Consider the following 16,079-nt stretch of genomic DNA (forward strand, 5'->3'; position numbering starts at 1 on the left):
AAACATCAATAAATCCTGATTAGTAATCATTTTTATTCATTACGTCTGACAACTCATGATTGTTTCACAGTTCATTTTATTTGAAAATGTCATACAATAAGTTATTGTTATGTTATTTTAACATTATAAGTAAATGAACAGTATCAGAAGTGGATGACTGCAACTTTAAATCTCTCCAAACCTCATGACCGATGTTAATAGTGACTAACTCTTATTTGTGACGACAATACTGCTTCCGACAGCTCCCTTTCTCTATTGTAGGTTGGTGGGAATGTCAGTGAATTCGCATCATCAGCCACGGGAAGTGTCCGGTGCGCTGCATGCCAAAAGTGCTGATGAATAAGTTGAGCACGGTGGTGATGAACGCTATGACGGTAGTTACATTGTTCAAGTAGTCCAAGCGCTTTTGAAGGGTGGAGTTATTCACGTCCCGGCGCCCTGTGACACACACGTACAACAAAGACACATGCAGAAAGCACAGATCTGTTTTATCAATATACAGTATTTATTGTTCACCTTTGCCAATAAACAAAACTGAAAACATTTTGACCGTGACCAAAAGGGGAAACACTTGCAATGAGTCCAAAATACACATTATAGAACACATTCGCGTTAAATTAGTAAAATGCAAATGCAAATTTACTATCAGCTGGTTAAAGAAATTAAGATGCGTTAATATGATTTCACTCGAGCACGTAACATATTGATAGTTTGTGATTTAAAAAAAAAGTAATTTATGCATCCTATGTATCTTTTCAGAAGTGTAGCCGAGCGAGTAGCCAGCGGAAGAAGCCTGTCCTCTTGGACCCGAAGAAGCTGATGAAGAAGTTGATCACCGTGGTGACGAAGATGACGCCCGTCACGACATTGTTCAGGTAGTCCAGCCGTCTCTGATTGGACACCATGTTCAGGTCCCTGCGTGCTGCAATGTACACGTGCAGGGACAGACACACAAGCACACATATTTCAAACATCTCACACACAGGCGTGCAGGTGCAGGGTACATGCATACACACCTTCATGTATTCCATGCATACGCAGCCCATTGTTTTGCATTTATAACCATATATATGGTTTTAATGAAGCTACACCTTAGATATGTCCTGAAATAAAAATACATACACTAATGATAAAAAGTTGACTTTTTATAGAGTTTGGGCCCTTTAAATTAAATGCTGTGGCGACCTCTAGTGCCTTTTAGAAGAATGCAAGACTACCCCCACAAGGGCCTTTATTTTTCTAACAAGCACCTTTTTAAACCGGTATTTACAGTACAAAACGCTGAAACATCCATCGCAGTAGGCAGCTGCGTTGTGTGCCAAAAGCGGACTTGATGATGTTGACAAGCAGGGTGAGGAAGATGATGCCTGTGGTCAGATTGTTGAGGAAGTTTAAGAGCCGCTGGTATGAGGGGAGCAGGGTCAGCTCGACACGAGCTGGACACACACACACACACACACACACACACACACACAGTACATGTGGTTGGTCTATTGCAGTGGTTCTCAAACTTTTTACAGCGAGTACCACCTCAAAAAATTTCACCACCACCATCATGACCAACATTAAAATACAGTAGATAGTAGCCCGAAGTGTTCATCAAAAAGGAGTTTATTCTTAAAAGTATATTTGATATTACGATAAGCTTCTGTAACACACTGTGCCTAATTTGAACATTACCCCTGCGCTTAAATATCGGAAAATAGAAAACTGTACTTAATTTGTTGATTAAATTAAAATGTACAGTGGTGCCTTGAGATACAACTGACCCGAAATGAGTTTTTCAAGATATTAGCCGTTGTTCGAATTATATTTTGCTTTGACTCGCAAGCAAAACAAAAAAGTGATGTAACGTTTGAACACAAACGGTGGAGCAAGACATGTAGGCAGAAAATATAGCAATACTCACAGGCATATATTCTTTATCCTTTGCGAGGAATGACAAATATTCCTGCAGCTAACTCCAGCTATGACCGTGTCAATGTGTTTGTCTGTATGATACTGCCCCCAGGTGACCAAGGCGCACACACCAAAAGGAACGGCATAATGTCCATTGAATTGAAGCAAAAAATGTTGCAAAAACTGTTTGTTTGCATTTTATTTGTCATGACTGTATGTTTTTATTAAGTATTATATTATAGTGTGCTTTTTCTTATTGAAACACATTACAAGATTTCTGTTATTTTTGGGGGAGGCTGAAACAGATCAAAGTCGTTTCCATATATTTCAATGGGGAAAGATGATTTGAGATATGAGTGTTTTGAGGTTACGAGCGTGGTGGAATTAAACTGCTATCTCAAGGCACCACTGTGTTGCACACACCGGTAGGTTGAAATAAAAAATGCCCTCAATAAATGTTTGAAAACATAGTGTTCTAAAGATGAAATGCAAATGCATTGTAATTCAAAGTACAAAGCTGTCACATTTAATTCAATGATTCTTCACACACCACCAGAGGAAGCCGGGGTACCACTAGAGGTACCACACTTTGAGAATCACTGGTCTGTTGGTACAGTCTTGTCAAACTAAAAACAATGCCACCGTAGCATTAATAGTGATTAGTGCATTAGATTTGCTCCCAAAACGTGTATCTCTGGGGGGTTAAAAGTGCATCCTGGCAAAGAGCCCTGTGCGCTCCATCCCAAAGACTGAGATGAAGATGTTGGTGACGAAGACGAGGAAGATGACGACGGTGGCGCTGTTGTTGAGGCTGTCCAGACGCTTGTGGTTGGCCTCGTCGTTGAGGTCTCGCCGAGCTACAGCAAGATGCAGAGATCTCTAAATAGCATCGCCATCGGTTTTGATTCGTCCGTTGCATTTCACGGCATGTTACAGCTGGTGTCAGTGTTTTAATGTGTTAATATAGCAGATGAATTTGATTTAATCAATGACATTGTCTCACCAATGATAATGATCAAGATCCCGGCGACGATCTGAAGTGCCAGCGAGAAGGAGATGAGAGTCAGGACGGCTGCGTAGTACCTGAGAAGGTAAGCGAAAGAACCAAACATGCATGTTTTTGGAAGAGTACCTGGAGGAAAACCTCAGAACTGTGAGGCAGTCGTGCTAACCACAATCCACTGTCCTGCCAAATTTACATCTAATCAAACCGAATTGTTTCTAGGTCCGTACCTGTATCCCGCCCCCTGCTCGATGACCGTCTTCATGTGCGTGATGTTGGCCAGGAAGAGAGCGATGTCCAGCATGCCCTCGGCCGCAGTCTTCTTGGTGGCATACAGGTTCATGTTCAGGTTAGAGGCCGAGCTACCCTAAGATTTAAAAAATATACATATATAGGTTTGAAAATAAATAAACTCTACATCTATCTACCTGTGAACTTAGTGGTATATAAGTGACATAAGGTAGGCAGCAGTGGACATATGAAAGATAAAAGTGCAGTACTTAAGATATATGTCATATAAAAACAAACAGCTGAGGGCAGCACTGATACAGATAAGATACAGTGACCGGTAGGATAAACGCATCCATGAGCAGCAATGTAGTATAAAAGCAACCAAAAGAGGGCTGCATTGATAGGCATAGACTACAGGACTGTTTAGTCATTTAAGAAAAAAAAAATACACACACACACACATTATTTTTGTGTACACTAATGGGCAATGTATTATAGTTGAACCTAATGTTTTGTGTTCATGTTTGATTAAAATAAAGCACATTTTCATCACAATGGCAAGACATAATGGCATTATGAAGTATTGGCACTTGGGATTGGCGAGTATTCAAATGTAAGTACTCTACTTAATTGGAGAAAAAAAAAAAAGATATCGGTCCATCTCTAATTATTAGATATTTTCTAATGTGACCATATTTGAATGTGCATATATTTGTGTGTTTAAGTCAGGAAATACTATGCGAGGATCAGAATGTGCATGACTTTCAGGAAAACATGACATATTTTTACATAACCACACATAATAAAGACCGATGGGGCCCATTTTCTTTCTTAGTATTTTGTCTGTCAATGCACATAGTGAACTACTCAGCATTTTGGCCATAGAACCAAAGATTCCGTCCACAAATGGATTGTTTTACTCGGGACCTCCGTCGTCATGCGCACAAATAGAGATGTGTTTAAGAAGACATACAGGAGATGGCATGTAAAGCATCAGCCTACCAGAGGCACATTTTATTTCTTGACGATCTCGCAGCACAGTCATGTCCTCTGAAAATCCAACATAAACACAGCACTTGGACAGTAATTATTCACAGCACTGCCGCCTGTAAAACAATTGTGAATAGTTGCATTTTGATTTGTCATTTTCTTCAAACATTTCATGCCAGTATAAGACGCTCTTTTATGAGTTGACAGTGCAAGTGTTTGGAGTAACCAGGGCTGATTACTAATATCGCGCTTGCTTCCTTTTTCACCGAAGTAAAGCTGACACATTTCCTTCTCGACAGGGCATGTCTTTCGTATTTTCTAGGAAATATGTTGTGTATGGCTGTTGTGTAACCAAAAATAAGAATCAAATGCTGAAGCCTTACTTTCATCCCCATTACGAGTCTGAGTTGCAGTCCAGTTTGAACTAAATCCAGAAGAAATCTCCAAGAAGAAATCCAGCAATTCCAAGAATTGCAAGTCCAATATGATAAACATGTAGTTTGCTTATTAAGCCCTTTTTGCCATGTTTTTCTGAGACAGATAAAATATGGAGAATGCTACTGAAAAGAGGCAGGAAGGATGAAAAGCAGCAAATGGCACGTGTATGTATAGAATGTAAATGTGCTGGCCTGCGACCCCCTCAGAAGTCTTGTGGTCTCATTCCATCAACATCTGCCTTGGACATGCCGCAAACACACACATACACAGACACACATTACCGAAACACTGGAATGTCCTACAATGGCTGCATATTGGCTACACGCACATATGCGTTCACTTAACAATTTAAATGTCAGAACCCAACGTGTCTTCATCCCGGTTCTGTTAAATGGTTTCCCTTTATGTATTATTTTACCCTGAGTTTGACATGCCAGGTACAGAAGGGTGGCAGGTGGTAGCCGAGGGTCAACACCCTGTCTCTCACAGTTAAGCACAAAAAGTTCTTTGGATTTAGGAAAAAGGCTTGACTGCTTCTGGCATTACAGTATGTTCTAACTAGCGGCGGTATCCGTTATCATATTTGTACATTTGTACATAATATGATAACACCATCAAGCAACAACATCTTACACCTATATACATACGATAAATATTCATAGAGGACTGTCCGTCATTTGATCTCCCGTTTAATGTCTACAGATGTTTAGTCAGTCTAGCAGCTAAGAAGGGACCGCAGCGCCTTGGAGTGGAAAATATCTTCACAAGTGAGCCCAGTGTGTGTGTTTATACACAGAATTCTTCCTAGAAATCCAGAGTCCTCGTAAAAGCCGCACATCCCTAAAAAGCAGGCATCTGCAAATACAGCCCCACATAACAAGCTCCCTCACAGCCAAGGCTGACTATATACACACACACGCACATTGAAAACAACATACCTGACCTATTACTTGCAAAAGGACACTTGACACGACATGTGCCAGCTTTTACACTTTAAATTGCAACACACATATAAAAATACATAAGACCACATGCGAGGCGCCCCCCCCTTACCTCACAGGAAGTGCTCCTCCCCTGCACCCGTATTGGTTGCTTTAATAGCCAATAGTGGGGGACCTCCAACAAGGAGTGGAGCTCTGGTTTCCCTTGAGTAACTTTTATTTTGATTCTCTGTTTTTCCTTGCATCACACCATTTGTGATGCTTTTCTTTCAGCACTATATTTGAGACATTTTTATGTAACTTGACTGATGCCAAATCCACATGCCCCGTGTTTGACTCACATTTGCCTCACAGGCAAGGAGTGGGTTACCCTTGCTCCTTTCCCTGAGGCCGACTGTCACCCTGCTGTTTAATTAGCAGAAAACACATGCAAAAACATGCTTGAAAGGCCACGTGTGCTCGTGACACTTGGAATGTCCTTCTGCACCAAAGACCACAAATAAGGAACATTTCACATCTTTTTATGTGGATGTGGATGTTATTTTTAGGAAACCGGATTCAACCTCTATATCCTTCTAAAGCTGCTTTCTACCTTCAAGTCTACCTTGTCTCTCTGTGATAAACACACTTATTCCCCTAATGAGCCTTTTCCAGTAAGATTCCAGATGAAAGGAGACTGTATGTCATAGTGTAGTGTAGGGGTCGCCAAACTTTTTGAAACTCAGTGTTACTTCTTGAGTACTGTCTACTGTCTATAACTGTAGTCTGTTTGTGAGAAATTTTGAATTTTATATAAAACATTAGCATGATAAATTTAAAGACCGCCCGAAGATAACTGGGATAGGCTTCAGCACGCCCGCGACCCTAGTGAGGATAAGCGGAATGGAAGATGAATGAATGAATGTAAAGACAGTAGTGCTACGGTCACTAAAACCATTGGCAAGGTGTGTCAACTGTGCCCTTCAGAACATTTCCCTCACATTACACACCGATTACCGCTATTGTTACACAAGTTTGGAAGGAAGCCGTGATTGTTGTTTGGAGGTGACTCAGTTCTATGGGTGGCTTTACAATTCAATGAAATCTGAATTCCATCCAGATCCTTATTGAGTATGCATACCTCCAATGAAGCTGCAGGCTGATCGCTTGTGCAGATGTTTGGGGAGGGTATGTAGTAGGAATCTACGCTACTTTTATGACCATTGGTGTACATTTGGACCATGTGAAAGAAGCACATATTGTGTGACTGTCATGGCGGAGCATTGAAATTCTAATGTTTCAAACCAGCTCAGGCAACATGAGAATACATTACAAATATCTTCATCTCAAACTCGTATGACATCATCATGCGCTGACTGCCGATACTGTTCGTCTGTACTCGTACTTATAAAAATGCTCTGATACTATGACGCCGATACCACTTTGCCAGCCTGATTTACACTATTCTGTCCTCCCTGTGCATTGGTGTGCAGTTTGGCAGATAGCGAACAGTTCTCAAGACTCGAATGCAGTGCATTTTCTAGTGTGTGCGTGTCTATGTGTGTCCAGACACCAAACTCCTGGTTCTCCTCCGCTATCAGGACGTCGAGTGTGTTGCGTAAGTCAGTGACGTCAGCGCTAGGCTGCGATAGCATCACCCAACATGACTGCATGATGCCCCTGTACATGTGCGGCACATATGTGTGTCTGGATGTGTATGAGTGCGTGCCAAGTGGACGGGGCCAAGAGGCATTCATCCATCCATGCTTGCACCATACACAGTAAATTGTGTCATGGCAACAAAGGACACACATACTGTACATGTACAAGAAAAATGTCCTCACTGTAAGAGAAGCGATGAGTTGTACAGAATGACAAGTATGCATGCCACTAGTTTATAATTGGCTTCAAGCCCCGTTGACACTGGGCTCAAGGTTATTTCCTATGTGCCACAACATTCGGTACACATACACAATCAAATGAGAGGATTGAGGTATTAATATATTATTTTATTACGGCATTGTAGTATACATTGTTGTTGAACTACGCTACTGCATCATATTGACAGCTGTTTATGATATTTTGACTCGTGTAAAGCAAGGCATGGAGAGTTTGTCAAGCATAATTCATACACATGCAATTTAAAGGGCTTTACAAAGGCAAAGAAATACATTAAGTCAAGCATGTTTTTTTTGGTAAGAATTATTAGAATAAAATTTGGGGCCAAAAAGATTTAGTCCTGTCTTGTCTGGATTGAGCAAGATTCACTTATTGATTTGATGAAAACACTGAATAAGGGGAGTCATGTGATGACAATGAAATGTAAAGCTGCGCCTGAGCTGCATAAGTCATAATCGACGTCGTAGTATTCCATAATCTAAGCAAGGGTCAGCATGTGGTTATGAAATAAAAGTGGTCAAAGAATGGACCCCTGCGGAACACCACATGTACAGGTAATCTTTGTTTGTGTGGACTCGTAACTACTAACTAAAGCAAAGTAGTTGATATTTTGTAAGTACTGTAATAGTATTTGAACCAATTTAAGACAGTGCCCGTAAGTCCCACCCACTGTTCTATTCTGTTGAGTAGTGTGTTATGATCGATTGTATCAAATGCAGCAGAGCCAAGCAGTACCAGGCCGCAGTTAAGTTATTAAAAACAGTTCCAAATATGGCGGCACGGTGGCCGACTGGTTAGAGCGTCAGCCTCACAGTTCTGAGGTGCGGGGTTCAATCCCCGTCCCCGCCTGTGTGGAGTTTGCATGTTCTCCCCGTGCCTGCGTGGGTTTTCTCCGGGCACTCCGGTTTCCTCCCACATCCCAAAAACATGCATGAATTGGAGACTCTAAATTGCCCGTAGGCATGACTGTGAGTGCGAATGGTTGTTTGTTCCTATGTGCCCTGCGATTGGCTGGCAACCAGTTCAGGGTGTACCCCGCCTCCTGCCTGATGACAGCTGGGATAGGCTCCAGCACCCCCGCGACCCTAGTGAGGAGAAGCGGCTCAGAAAATGGATGGATGGAGTTCCAAATATGATTCCCTACAGTTTTAAATTACTGTAAATTACAGTACAATACTATACTATTATTATTTATAGTTATTTATAGTTATTTATTCATGTATAGTTGTTAATCCACTTCTGATTGTTAACAGTACTGCTTGTACTGTAAATCGACATTTATACAATACATACGATGCTGCTGAGTATTCTTGCTGCTGTTCACATTCAATTCTCTAGCTACAATATCTATTTACTCATGTACAGTTTTACATGACTGTAAGCCTGTAATTCAATATATTCAGTGACCCATAGTAAAAAGTACTTATTTATTATTGGAATTCTGCACATTTTCCTTCTATTAAATGAGTCTAAATACAGCTTTATTAGATCCAAGCACACACACGACACAACAAATCATGCAGCGCGCTTATCAGAGGAACTAGACGCTCTCTCCACAATGGCATGTTGGACACAAAGTCCTGCGTCCCCGGCGGCATGATTTGCAGCGCTGTAAAAATATACTAGTCATTGTTGAGCATTTGCTGGAAGTTTTTATAATGGCAGAAGCATGTGTAGAGAGCAGACGCATAGATTTCAAACACGTCCTTTGTCAGTGCAATAGCTGGAATTCCTCGCGCTTCTTTGGGCTGCTAATAAAATTGGAAAATACAGCGGTCGGTGAACCACAACTTGGCCAATATAATTCTAAAACACAGCGAAATTGTGTTTAATACGGAGTACAATGCTTGTGAAGCTGACATGTACACTTTACTTACAGATACTGTCATGCTATGCTGCTGCATTGTACTATGGTCATCATAGAAAGTGAAGTTAGTGCATTTTTTTGAGCGGTTGGCACAGATATAGTATTGTTTTGGGGGAATGCAGTGTAAATTAATTAAAATAAATTCCATTATATTGCTCAATTTAGTCGTTTTTGGGCAGTGACTAACTAGCACATGAGTTTTCATGCAACTTGAAACAATATTTGTCCCTATTCTTTGATGACTTTAAAGAACATGAATCGGATCTAATTGAGGGGACATTTTGATCCCAGTTAGTCACGTTAGTATGTATCCAAAGCAAACAAGACCGAAGATAATGGCTGCAAGAGGGAGGGACGCAAACCCAACTTCTGCATGATGTGTACACATGTGTAGATATGTTCTGATTAGCAGTATACCGGATACGCTTTAGTGTCCTAAATGTGGCGGTGTGGTGTCTGAACAGGTTTCCCGAAAAGAACAAATTACTTCAGCTTTTGTCTCACTTTCCCTTCAGGGGTGTTTTTTTTTCTTCCACGCCACCCAAAAAAGTGCATAAAGTGTTAAACCTGTGAGGTGTCACATCACCCTTCCTGGCTGAATTAACACTCCCTGTGGAATCTTATTGTAAAATTACGCAGAACAAGAGAATTACACATTAAGTCAAACACACACTGTAGCGTCCTCTTACAAAAGTCCACTAGCTTAATGCTAATACATAAAGCGAAATGCCACAGATAGGCAAATTAATTAGCATTGACGTCACAGTATACACGTTTACATAACAACTATTCAAGCTGTAGATACTCACAGTCTTCTTTGTGTCTTAAGTGAAACTTATACTATGTTCAATAAAAGTTAGTGTTTTTGAACAATATTTGATTAAGATATAACATTTTCTTTGTAATTACAAGAACTGATGGCACGGTATTATCAAGTATCAGTACTTGGTATCTACAAGTACTTGTTCTCGTGTAAAAAAAAATGGTATGGGTGCATCCCTATTTTATCTTTTTTATCACGTGTTGTCCTTTAGTTAACGATGAGAGTAAACATGTCACTCGTGACCATGTTGCCGAAACCCTTGGCATCTTATGTCATGTACATTTGTATAAGGTGGTGTTTTGACTAAACAAACACTTGCGTGCATGGACATTTGTCATAATGGGACACAATGTTCTGCTCCATGACACAAAGAAAAGCCTGTTTCATCACTGCACAATCTAATGAGAACTAATAAAACAGCAGAACTGTCTTGAGCCTTGCAAATCACACTGAGAGGGGTTTCTATTATTCTGCCTTTGATTAATCGAATATCTTGAATAATTCGATTACAAAAAAGGTTGATGTTTAATTGAACAAATGGTAAAAAATGTTTAAACGCAGAACAGACCAGCCAGGCAACCCTACAATATCATTTGCTGACGTCCCCGTCACTCACTAGTCCAGGTCCCGCCTTTTAAAGGTGCACACACTCAAAAGTCATATCGATGGGATAACTGATAGCTGCAGCCCTTTTTTGGCCCTCTCATCTAGCTCAACAAGATAATCGAATTACTAGAAACCGCTTTGTGCATTTCTTTGCCAGTAAATGCAAGGCAAGCAAACAACCGGAACAGCAAAATGTGACTCCCTGGTTACCGTACAACTTTGTCTTAGCCCCAATGAGTCGCAAACCTTGCAGGCCAGTGTTAAGTTCCATTGACATGATCTGTTTTCACAGTAAAATGTCACTGAACACAATTAGATCATCCTGCATGCAGATTGAATCAATCAGAAAGCGCATGATGTAGTGCAGACATGGCTCTCTTGTCAGCACCACTTTGGAGCCTGTTTGGTTTTGGCTCAAATAAACCCTGCAGTGTGCTTTCGACCAATTTCTCCTTGGATTCCAAGAATGACGTGCAGTTTGGCCCACGCACACAGCAAATACATACATCACCCTAAATACATCACCTCTTAAAAGTTTTTCTTTATGAGTCTGTGTGGAACTATGTTTGTTTGTTTTGGTTGAGGAGGTCAAAGGACACATGGATCGTTCTGAATGACTGACACTGACCCGTTCCCGGGGGGCTTCTTAATATGTTATGTATATATATAGTATGTTTGCAGAGGGGGCTCATGGGAACTAATAACTCGGGAAATGCATTTAGTAACTGTATGCGGATGTGTGCAGAGTCCATATATGACTATTATTACAAGTATTACAAATCTTTCTGTCCATCTCTGTTTATATATGTGGCCGTGTGTGTTTGACCAAGCAGCAGTTAAAAGATAATATGATAAGCGTGTCCATATCTGCTATGTGGTTTTATGAGCTGTGTGAAAGGAGAAGTATTATGGGAAGGGGTGGTTGTATTTAAAAGTCTGGTGTTTGTATTTGGAGGCAAGTGCGCCCCACAGTGTGAGGGAAGTCAGCTGGGCTTCTTTCCCATTAAGCTTTTGGAGATTCAACATAAATCCGTTGTCATTTCCCCTCCAGAAAATGAAAAGAAAACAATCCAAAGAGCGATGAAGCCGAAGAAAGGCAGTATAAAGGCGTAAGCATAAAAAGCAATGTAAAAACGATTATAACAACTCACTGGACACTTTATTGGGTACACTTGCACAATATGGTAAGATCCACATGCACAAATTCAGATTTACGATAGTTCGCTGTCACAACAGTGGAGGCAGGAACGTTTGGAAATTTTGGGACTATTTGCCGCAGCTGCGAATGAGGAAGCTAGCAGAAATGTCAACATGTGGCTTAAGTGTTCGTTGTTAGCACTGCGTGTGCTTTCCATAAGACGGCACATCACTGCCTTTGTGTTCTAACAGTGAAAATAGGCTACTAAACTGCACTGATGTCTGTGCAAAGCCACTAGGAGGTCTATTTACATTGCATCTAGGGCTTGCTTTGATATGCTGTGATGTATAAATGACTGAACACAGTAGCAGGATCAGGATATTTTACAACCATGTCAAAAGGAGTGTCGTCACGACAACAGTTATGTCACCATTTAAATGACAGGGCAGCCATAAAACACACATCTCTTACATAACAACTGCACCCTGAACCATGTGAGGATTTAACCACTCTTTGGGGGATATTAAAGACCCCACAAAGTGGCCCACAACAGTACTTGGTGGACACACGCACACACACACACACACACACTTTCTTGTTCCTCACACGCACGCTCAGAATGTGGCAGTTGCTGTGCCGGGGCCGGGGACACACACACATATCCATAAACAGAAACACGCAATGTGAAAAGAAGGCGACCATGTATTCTGCGAGGTGAGACAAGTGGGAAGGAGATGACAGAGGAGGTGACAGTCATGAAGATTAATAAAATAAATATAGCAAACTACTCATCCACTGCGGCAATATTACAGGTACACACGTAACAGCCAATGGGCGCCAGCCTGCAATACAAGTATAACAATGCAAGTAATATAGTACTGCTCGCTTTTGAGCTCTAAATATGAGTGATGGGACATTGTGATTTGCAGAAGTGATCATTTGAAAACAAACACTTTGCAGAGATTTATAGAAATGAGACTATTATTGTTGTGAATACGGCTGTCGTTGTGCCCACTGTTCTCTCGTCCCTTTTGACTTGACTGAAAGTGTCGCATTTTTGAAATTTTTCCTACCTTCAATATTGATAATTATTGTGAGAAATATTAACATTTATTTCTTGGCATAGATGAAGATCATTAAATATAAATAATAACGTAGTGAATAGTATTTTGAGCAAATTTGGTATATCAGAAGTGTGTATGAAACTTCCAGAAACTACCCTTCACATCCGTACCCTAGAAATCACTCAAAGTTTCAAAAAGCTACCTGCTTTAGAGGCTCAAAAATATAAGAAATCCCAACAAAATCATGCTCGTTATCTTTGTAAAGAGCAGATATTTTGATACAGCTACGGTATTGGATTGCAACAGCTTGTGTAACTAAGTAACCGGTCCTCCCTTGCAACACCGCTTTACTTTGAAACCTAGCTGCCATGCTTGGAAAGGCCGTGTAAGTCCTACTAATTCTGTGTTAGCGCATGACGCCCCGCTGCCATCGCACTATACATAGAAAGTGAGAGACAGGTGCAAAGCCCTCACCTCACACCTTGGAAATAGATTCATCACACAGTCGCGCCGTCATGAAAACCACAAACATATTAAGAGGATCACATCATAATTTGTGATGATGTAATCATTTTGTAAATGATGTTGTGTGGTCATAACACACCTAACATTTGCCCAGCTACCTTGTGAGCTAAATGTGCTCCGACAAAACACTTACAAAAAGATTTACATTTTTGGGTACACTATCGGGAATGTGAGGAGTGTATGTGGAGCGGGTGTCTGTGTGTGAGCCAAGGCACGAGGGAGCAATACTAAAAAAAAAAAAAAAAGTATGATGAATGAACAGCACAAGCATTCATGTCTGCTAAATGGAGGGTGAAGTGATGGACCTTCTCAATTCACACGTTACAGCTACATCTGCCATCCAGCTGATAGATAAAATGACATTACAACTGACTTACTGTTTATAGTAAGTCATCATCTGATTGGCATGCGGAAATTCACAGAAACTGGATCAGCCTGGAAGCAAATTTTGTGTCCATTCATTAATATTTGTGATTTCCTTGTTTTGTTTTGTTTTTTTCTTGGTATTTTGTCCGGAACAAATTAACAGCATGCCTGGACGTTGCACTACATTAAGATTAAACTCTCAGAAGTGGACAACTCCTTCATTTCATAAATTACCACTTTAATGTAGGTGCCGTGACCAGTTGTCACAATATTTTTGCGCATTAAATTGTCTCCTCAGCGTTTTATTAATTGTATGGACTCCGCTCTCTCTCCTCCCATCTGTCACTTCTCTCACCCACACATAGAGCTGTTGAGTAACAGCACTTTGTTCAGTGTGTGGCTAAATATACCAGTAACTGATAGGCCTGTTGCATGATGCGGAGTGAGCAACGCTGATACAGAACATGGACCTTGATAGACATGAGGAAGTAAGTGCGCGCATGCGCGTGTGCAAGCCATAAGATCAATATAGTATCGGAACACTACACAAGTGAGAGTCAGTCACATTTGTGGAAGTCGTAAGTGTAAACCTTCAAGCCACTGTGGTAAACATCAAGCAAATCAAGACGAGTCATTACTTTGGTTAAGCAAGTCCCAAGTCAAGTCAAACGATCTTGCTCAGGAACAACTCAGGTTTTGAGTAGAAATTAGGAGCTGAATCTCGACTTGTCACGTTGATTATGAGGGAGAGAAATGCCAACATGTTGGCAGTCGGACAAGTTCAAGTTCACACTCATTATGTTGAAAGTGAAATTGTGGCATGATCGTGAGAATATGGGCCATGTAAAAAAGCCACTGACTTTCAAATCGAGCCATGCAGTGAGTCACCGTTGCGCGCATCTGTTTCATATATATCGTGTACATCTGTAAATGATTAATTTGCCATCAAAAGCCCTTTCTCTGTCTTGTTTTTGTTGTTTTATAGTTGAGTTGTTGCAAAAGCAAAAAATGGTAGCGTTAAAATCACTGTTCTGCTCAAGAGTCAAGTCAAGAGTTGTTCATACATTTTAGCCAAGTCAACCCCAAATCCTGAAAGTCCAAGTCAAGTCACGTGACTCAACTCACCCATCACTGCTACAAAGACAGGAAGTGGAGTAAAATATGGATTTTAACAGCTTTAACTACCGCCAAAGTCCTCCGCACCAAACCCAACCAAACATGTTTGCTTTGTGTCATGGGGCCTTCCTCAAACTGTTTCCGGAGGGATGTAAGTCTAAAAATGTCCAAAATGAATCATTTGCCAGTCAACGCTTGAGAAAAGTCTCGTCTCAAAGAAGCCAACCCCACCTTGACCTTCTTTCGTGAGTAGCTGTTCCGTTGACCTGTCGCCACATTAGTGCGCATTATAAGCCTTGGCACCTGGGCCCTAATTGATATCTGATTGATGTCCCTGGCATGGCTTTTGTCTTAAAATAGTGCGCGTAGTGCTGTGCCGGCCATCCCGGGAGCCACTCGGCAGCCCCTGTCATCCCCAGCTCTCACATAGGCCGGACATACCGCGACTCGGCGGGAAAGCCGAAATGAGCAAGTAACTAACCTGCAGGGGACCGCCGGCCGGCATGGTGGATCTCAGCGACGTTAGGTCCATGTCTCGGCCTTGGTCGGCGCGCTCTGTCTTTCCGAGTCCTTGCATAATGCGGCCTGTCGCGGACAAGTACGCACACTGAAAATACAACGATGGCAGAGGTCCTTATGAGAGGAAATTGCGGCAAGCTGGAGAAAACACAGAGGCACAAACAAACAGCTTATTCACATCATCCCAGTTCTCCCCCTCTGCCTCCCTTCTCTCTCCTGTTACACACTTGTTGCATGTCTCTGTAGTCCATCTTCTTGTCATCTGGAACAAATGCAAGGGTACCTAAGACGCAGCCCTGGATACACCAGGTAAACATTGCCCAGAACTGTAAAAGGTATTATTGCTCTTTGCTTGAAAATTTTTATTTTTGTTAGGACGCATTCCTATATAAAATGCATGTTGGAGTTGGAGTCAAGAATTTAACAAAAGCAGGCAGACCCCCAGAATTTTTGTGAGGGCCAAAATATTACAAACAAGCTTTTATACAAAAAGTATTTTAAATGGCTCTTGCATCTGATGTAATTGACTTGTGCAAGTGTACCTAATGAACTGTCCCCAATACACGTATTGCATGCAGCCCTGTGGCTGTCTCTGTGATGGTTTTAATGAGCACTGGGATTAATTTGCAAAAGTAATTTTGTAAAAGTGTCATACGTATTAGTGCATCACACGCG

The 16,079-nt window shown here is 41.2% G+C and overlaps 1 protein-coding gene across 8 annotated transcripts; it reads right to left on the reverse strand.

The window, feature by feature from the left end:
- Positions 1 to 56: 56 nt before the first annotated feature.
- Positions 57 to 15,594, reverse strand: LOC133472137 (ninjurin-2-like). Of its 8 annotated transcripts, none has more exons than XM_061762539.1 (6): positions 15,367 to 15,594; positions 3,133 to 3,269; positions 2,903 to 2,982; positions 1,271 to 1,436; positions 837 to 922; positions 57 to 438 (listed from the first exon to the last, which is right to left on the reverse strand). In XM_061762539.1, the coding sequence occupies exons 1-6, from the start codon at positions 15,460 to 15,462 to the stop codon at positions 275 to 277; spliced, it is 729 nt and encodes a 242-aa protein (XP_061618523.1). In that variant the 5' UTR covers positions 15,463 to 15,594; the 3' UTR covers positions 57 to 274. The 8 variants fall into 8 exon arrangements, 7 of the variants coding, with proteins under 7 accessions (XP_061618523.1, XP_061618527.1, XP_061618529.1 ...); XR_009786612.1 differs by having other exon boundaries at positions 389 to 438; positions 1,251 to 1,436; XM_061762545.1 differs by lacking the exon at positions 1,271 to 1,436 and having other exon boundaries at positions 286 to 438.
- Positions 15,595 to 16,079: the final 485 nt, after the last annotated feature.

Source organism: Phyllopteryx taeniolatus, chromosome 22 (genome assembly GCF_024500385.1).
Source record: "Phyllopteryx taeniolatus isolate TA_2022b chromosome 22, UOR_Ptae_1.2, whole genome shotgun sequence".
Classification (NCBI taxonomy): Eukaryota; Metazoa; Chordata; class Actinopteri; order Syngnathiformes; family Syngnathidae; genus Phyllopteryx; species Phyllopteryx taeniolatus.

Excerpts from the sequence above, each read along its gene's own strand:
- LOC133472137 (XM_061762539.1), bottom strand. The coding sequence starts at position 15,462 with ATGCAAGGACTCGGAAAGACAGAGCGCGCCGACCAAGGCCGAGACATG. Across the intron at positions 3,270-15,366 it reads CGGCCGGCGGTCCCCTGCAG|GGTAGCTCGGCCTCTAACCT; the intron begins GTTAGTTACTTG and ends TTTAAATCTTAG. Across the intron at positions 923-1,270 it reads ATGTTTCAGCGTTTTGTACT|CACGCAGGGACCTGAACATG; the intron begins GTAAATACCGGT and ends TGTACATTGCAG.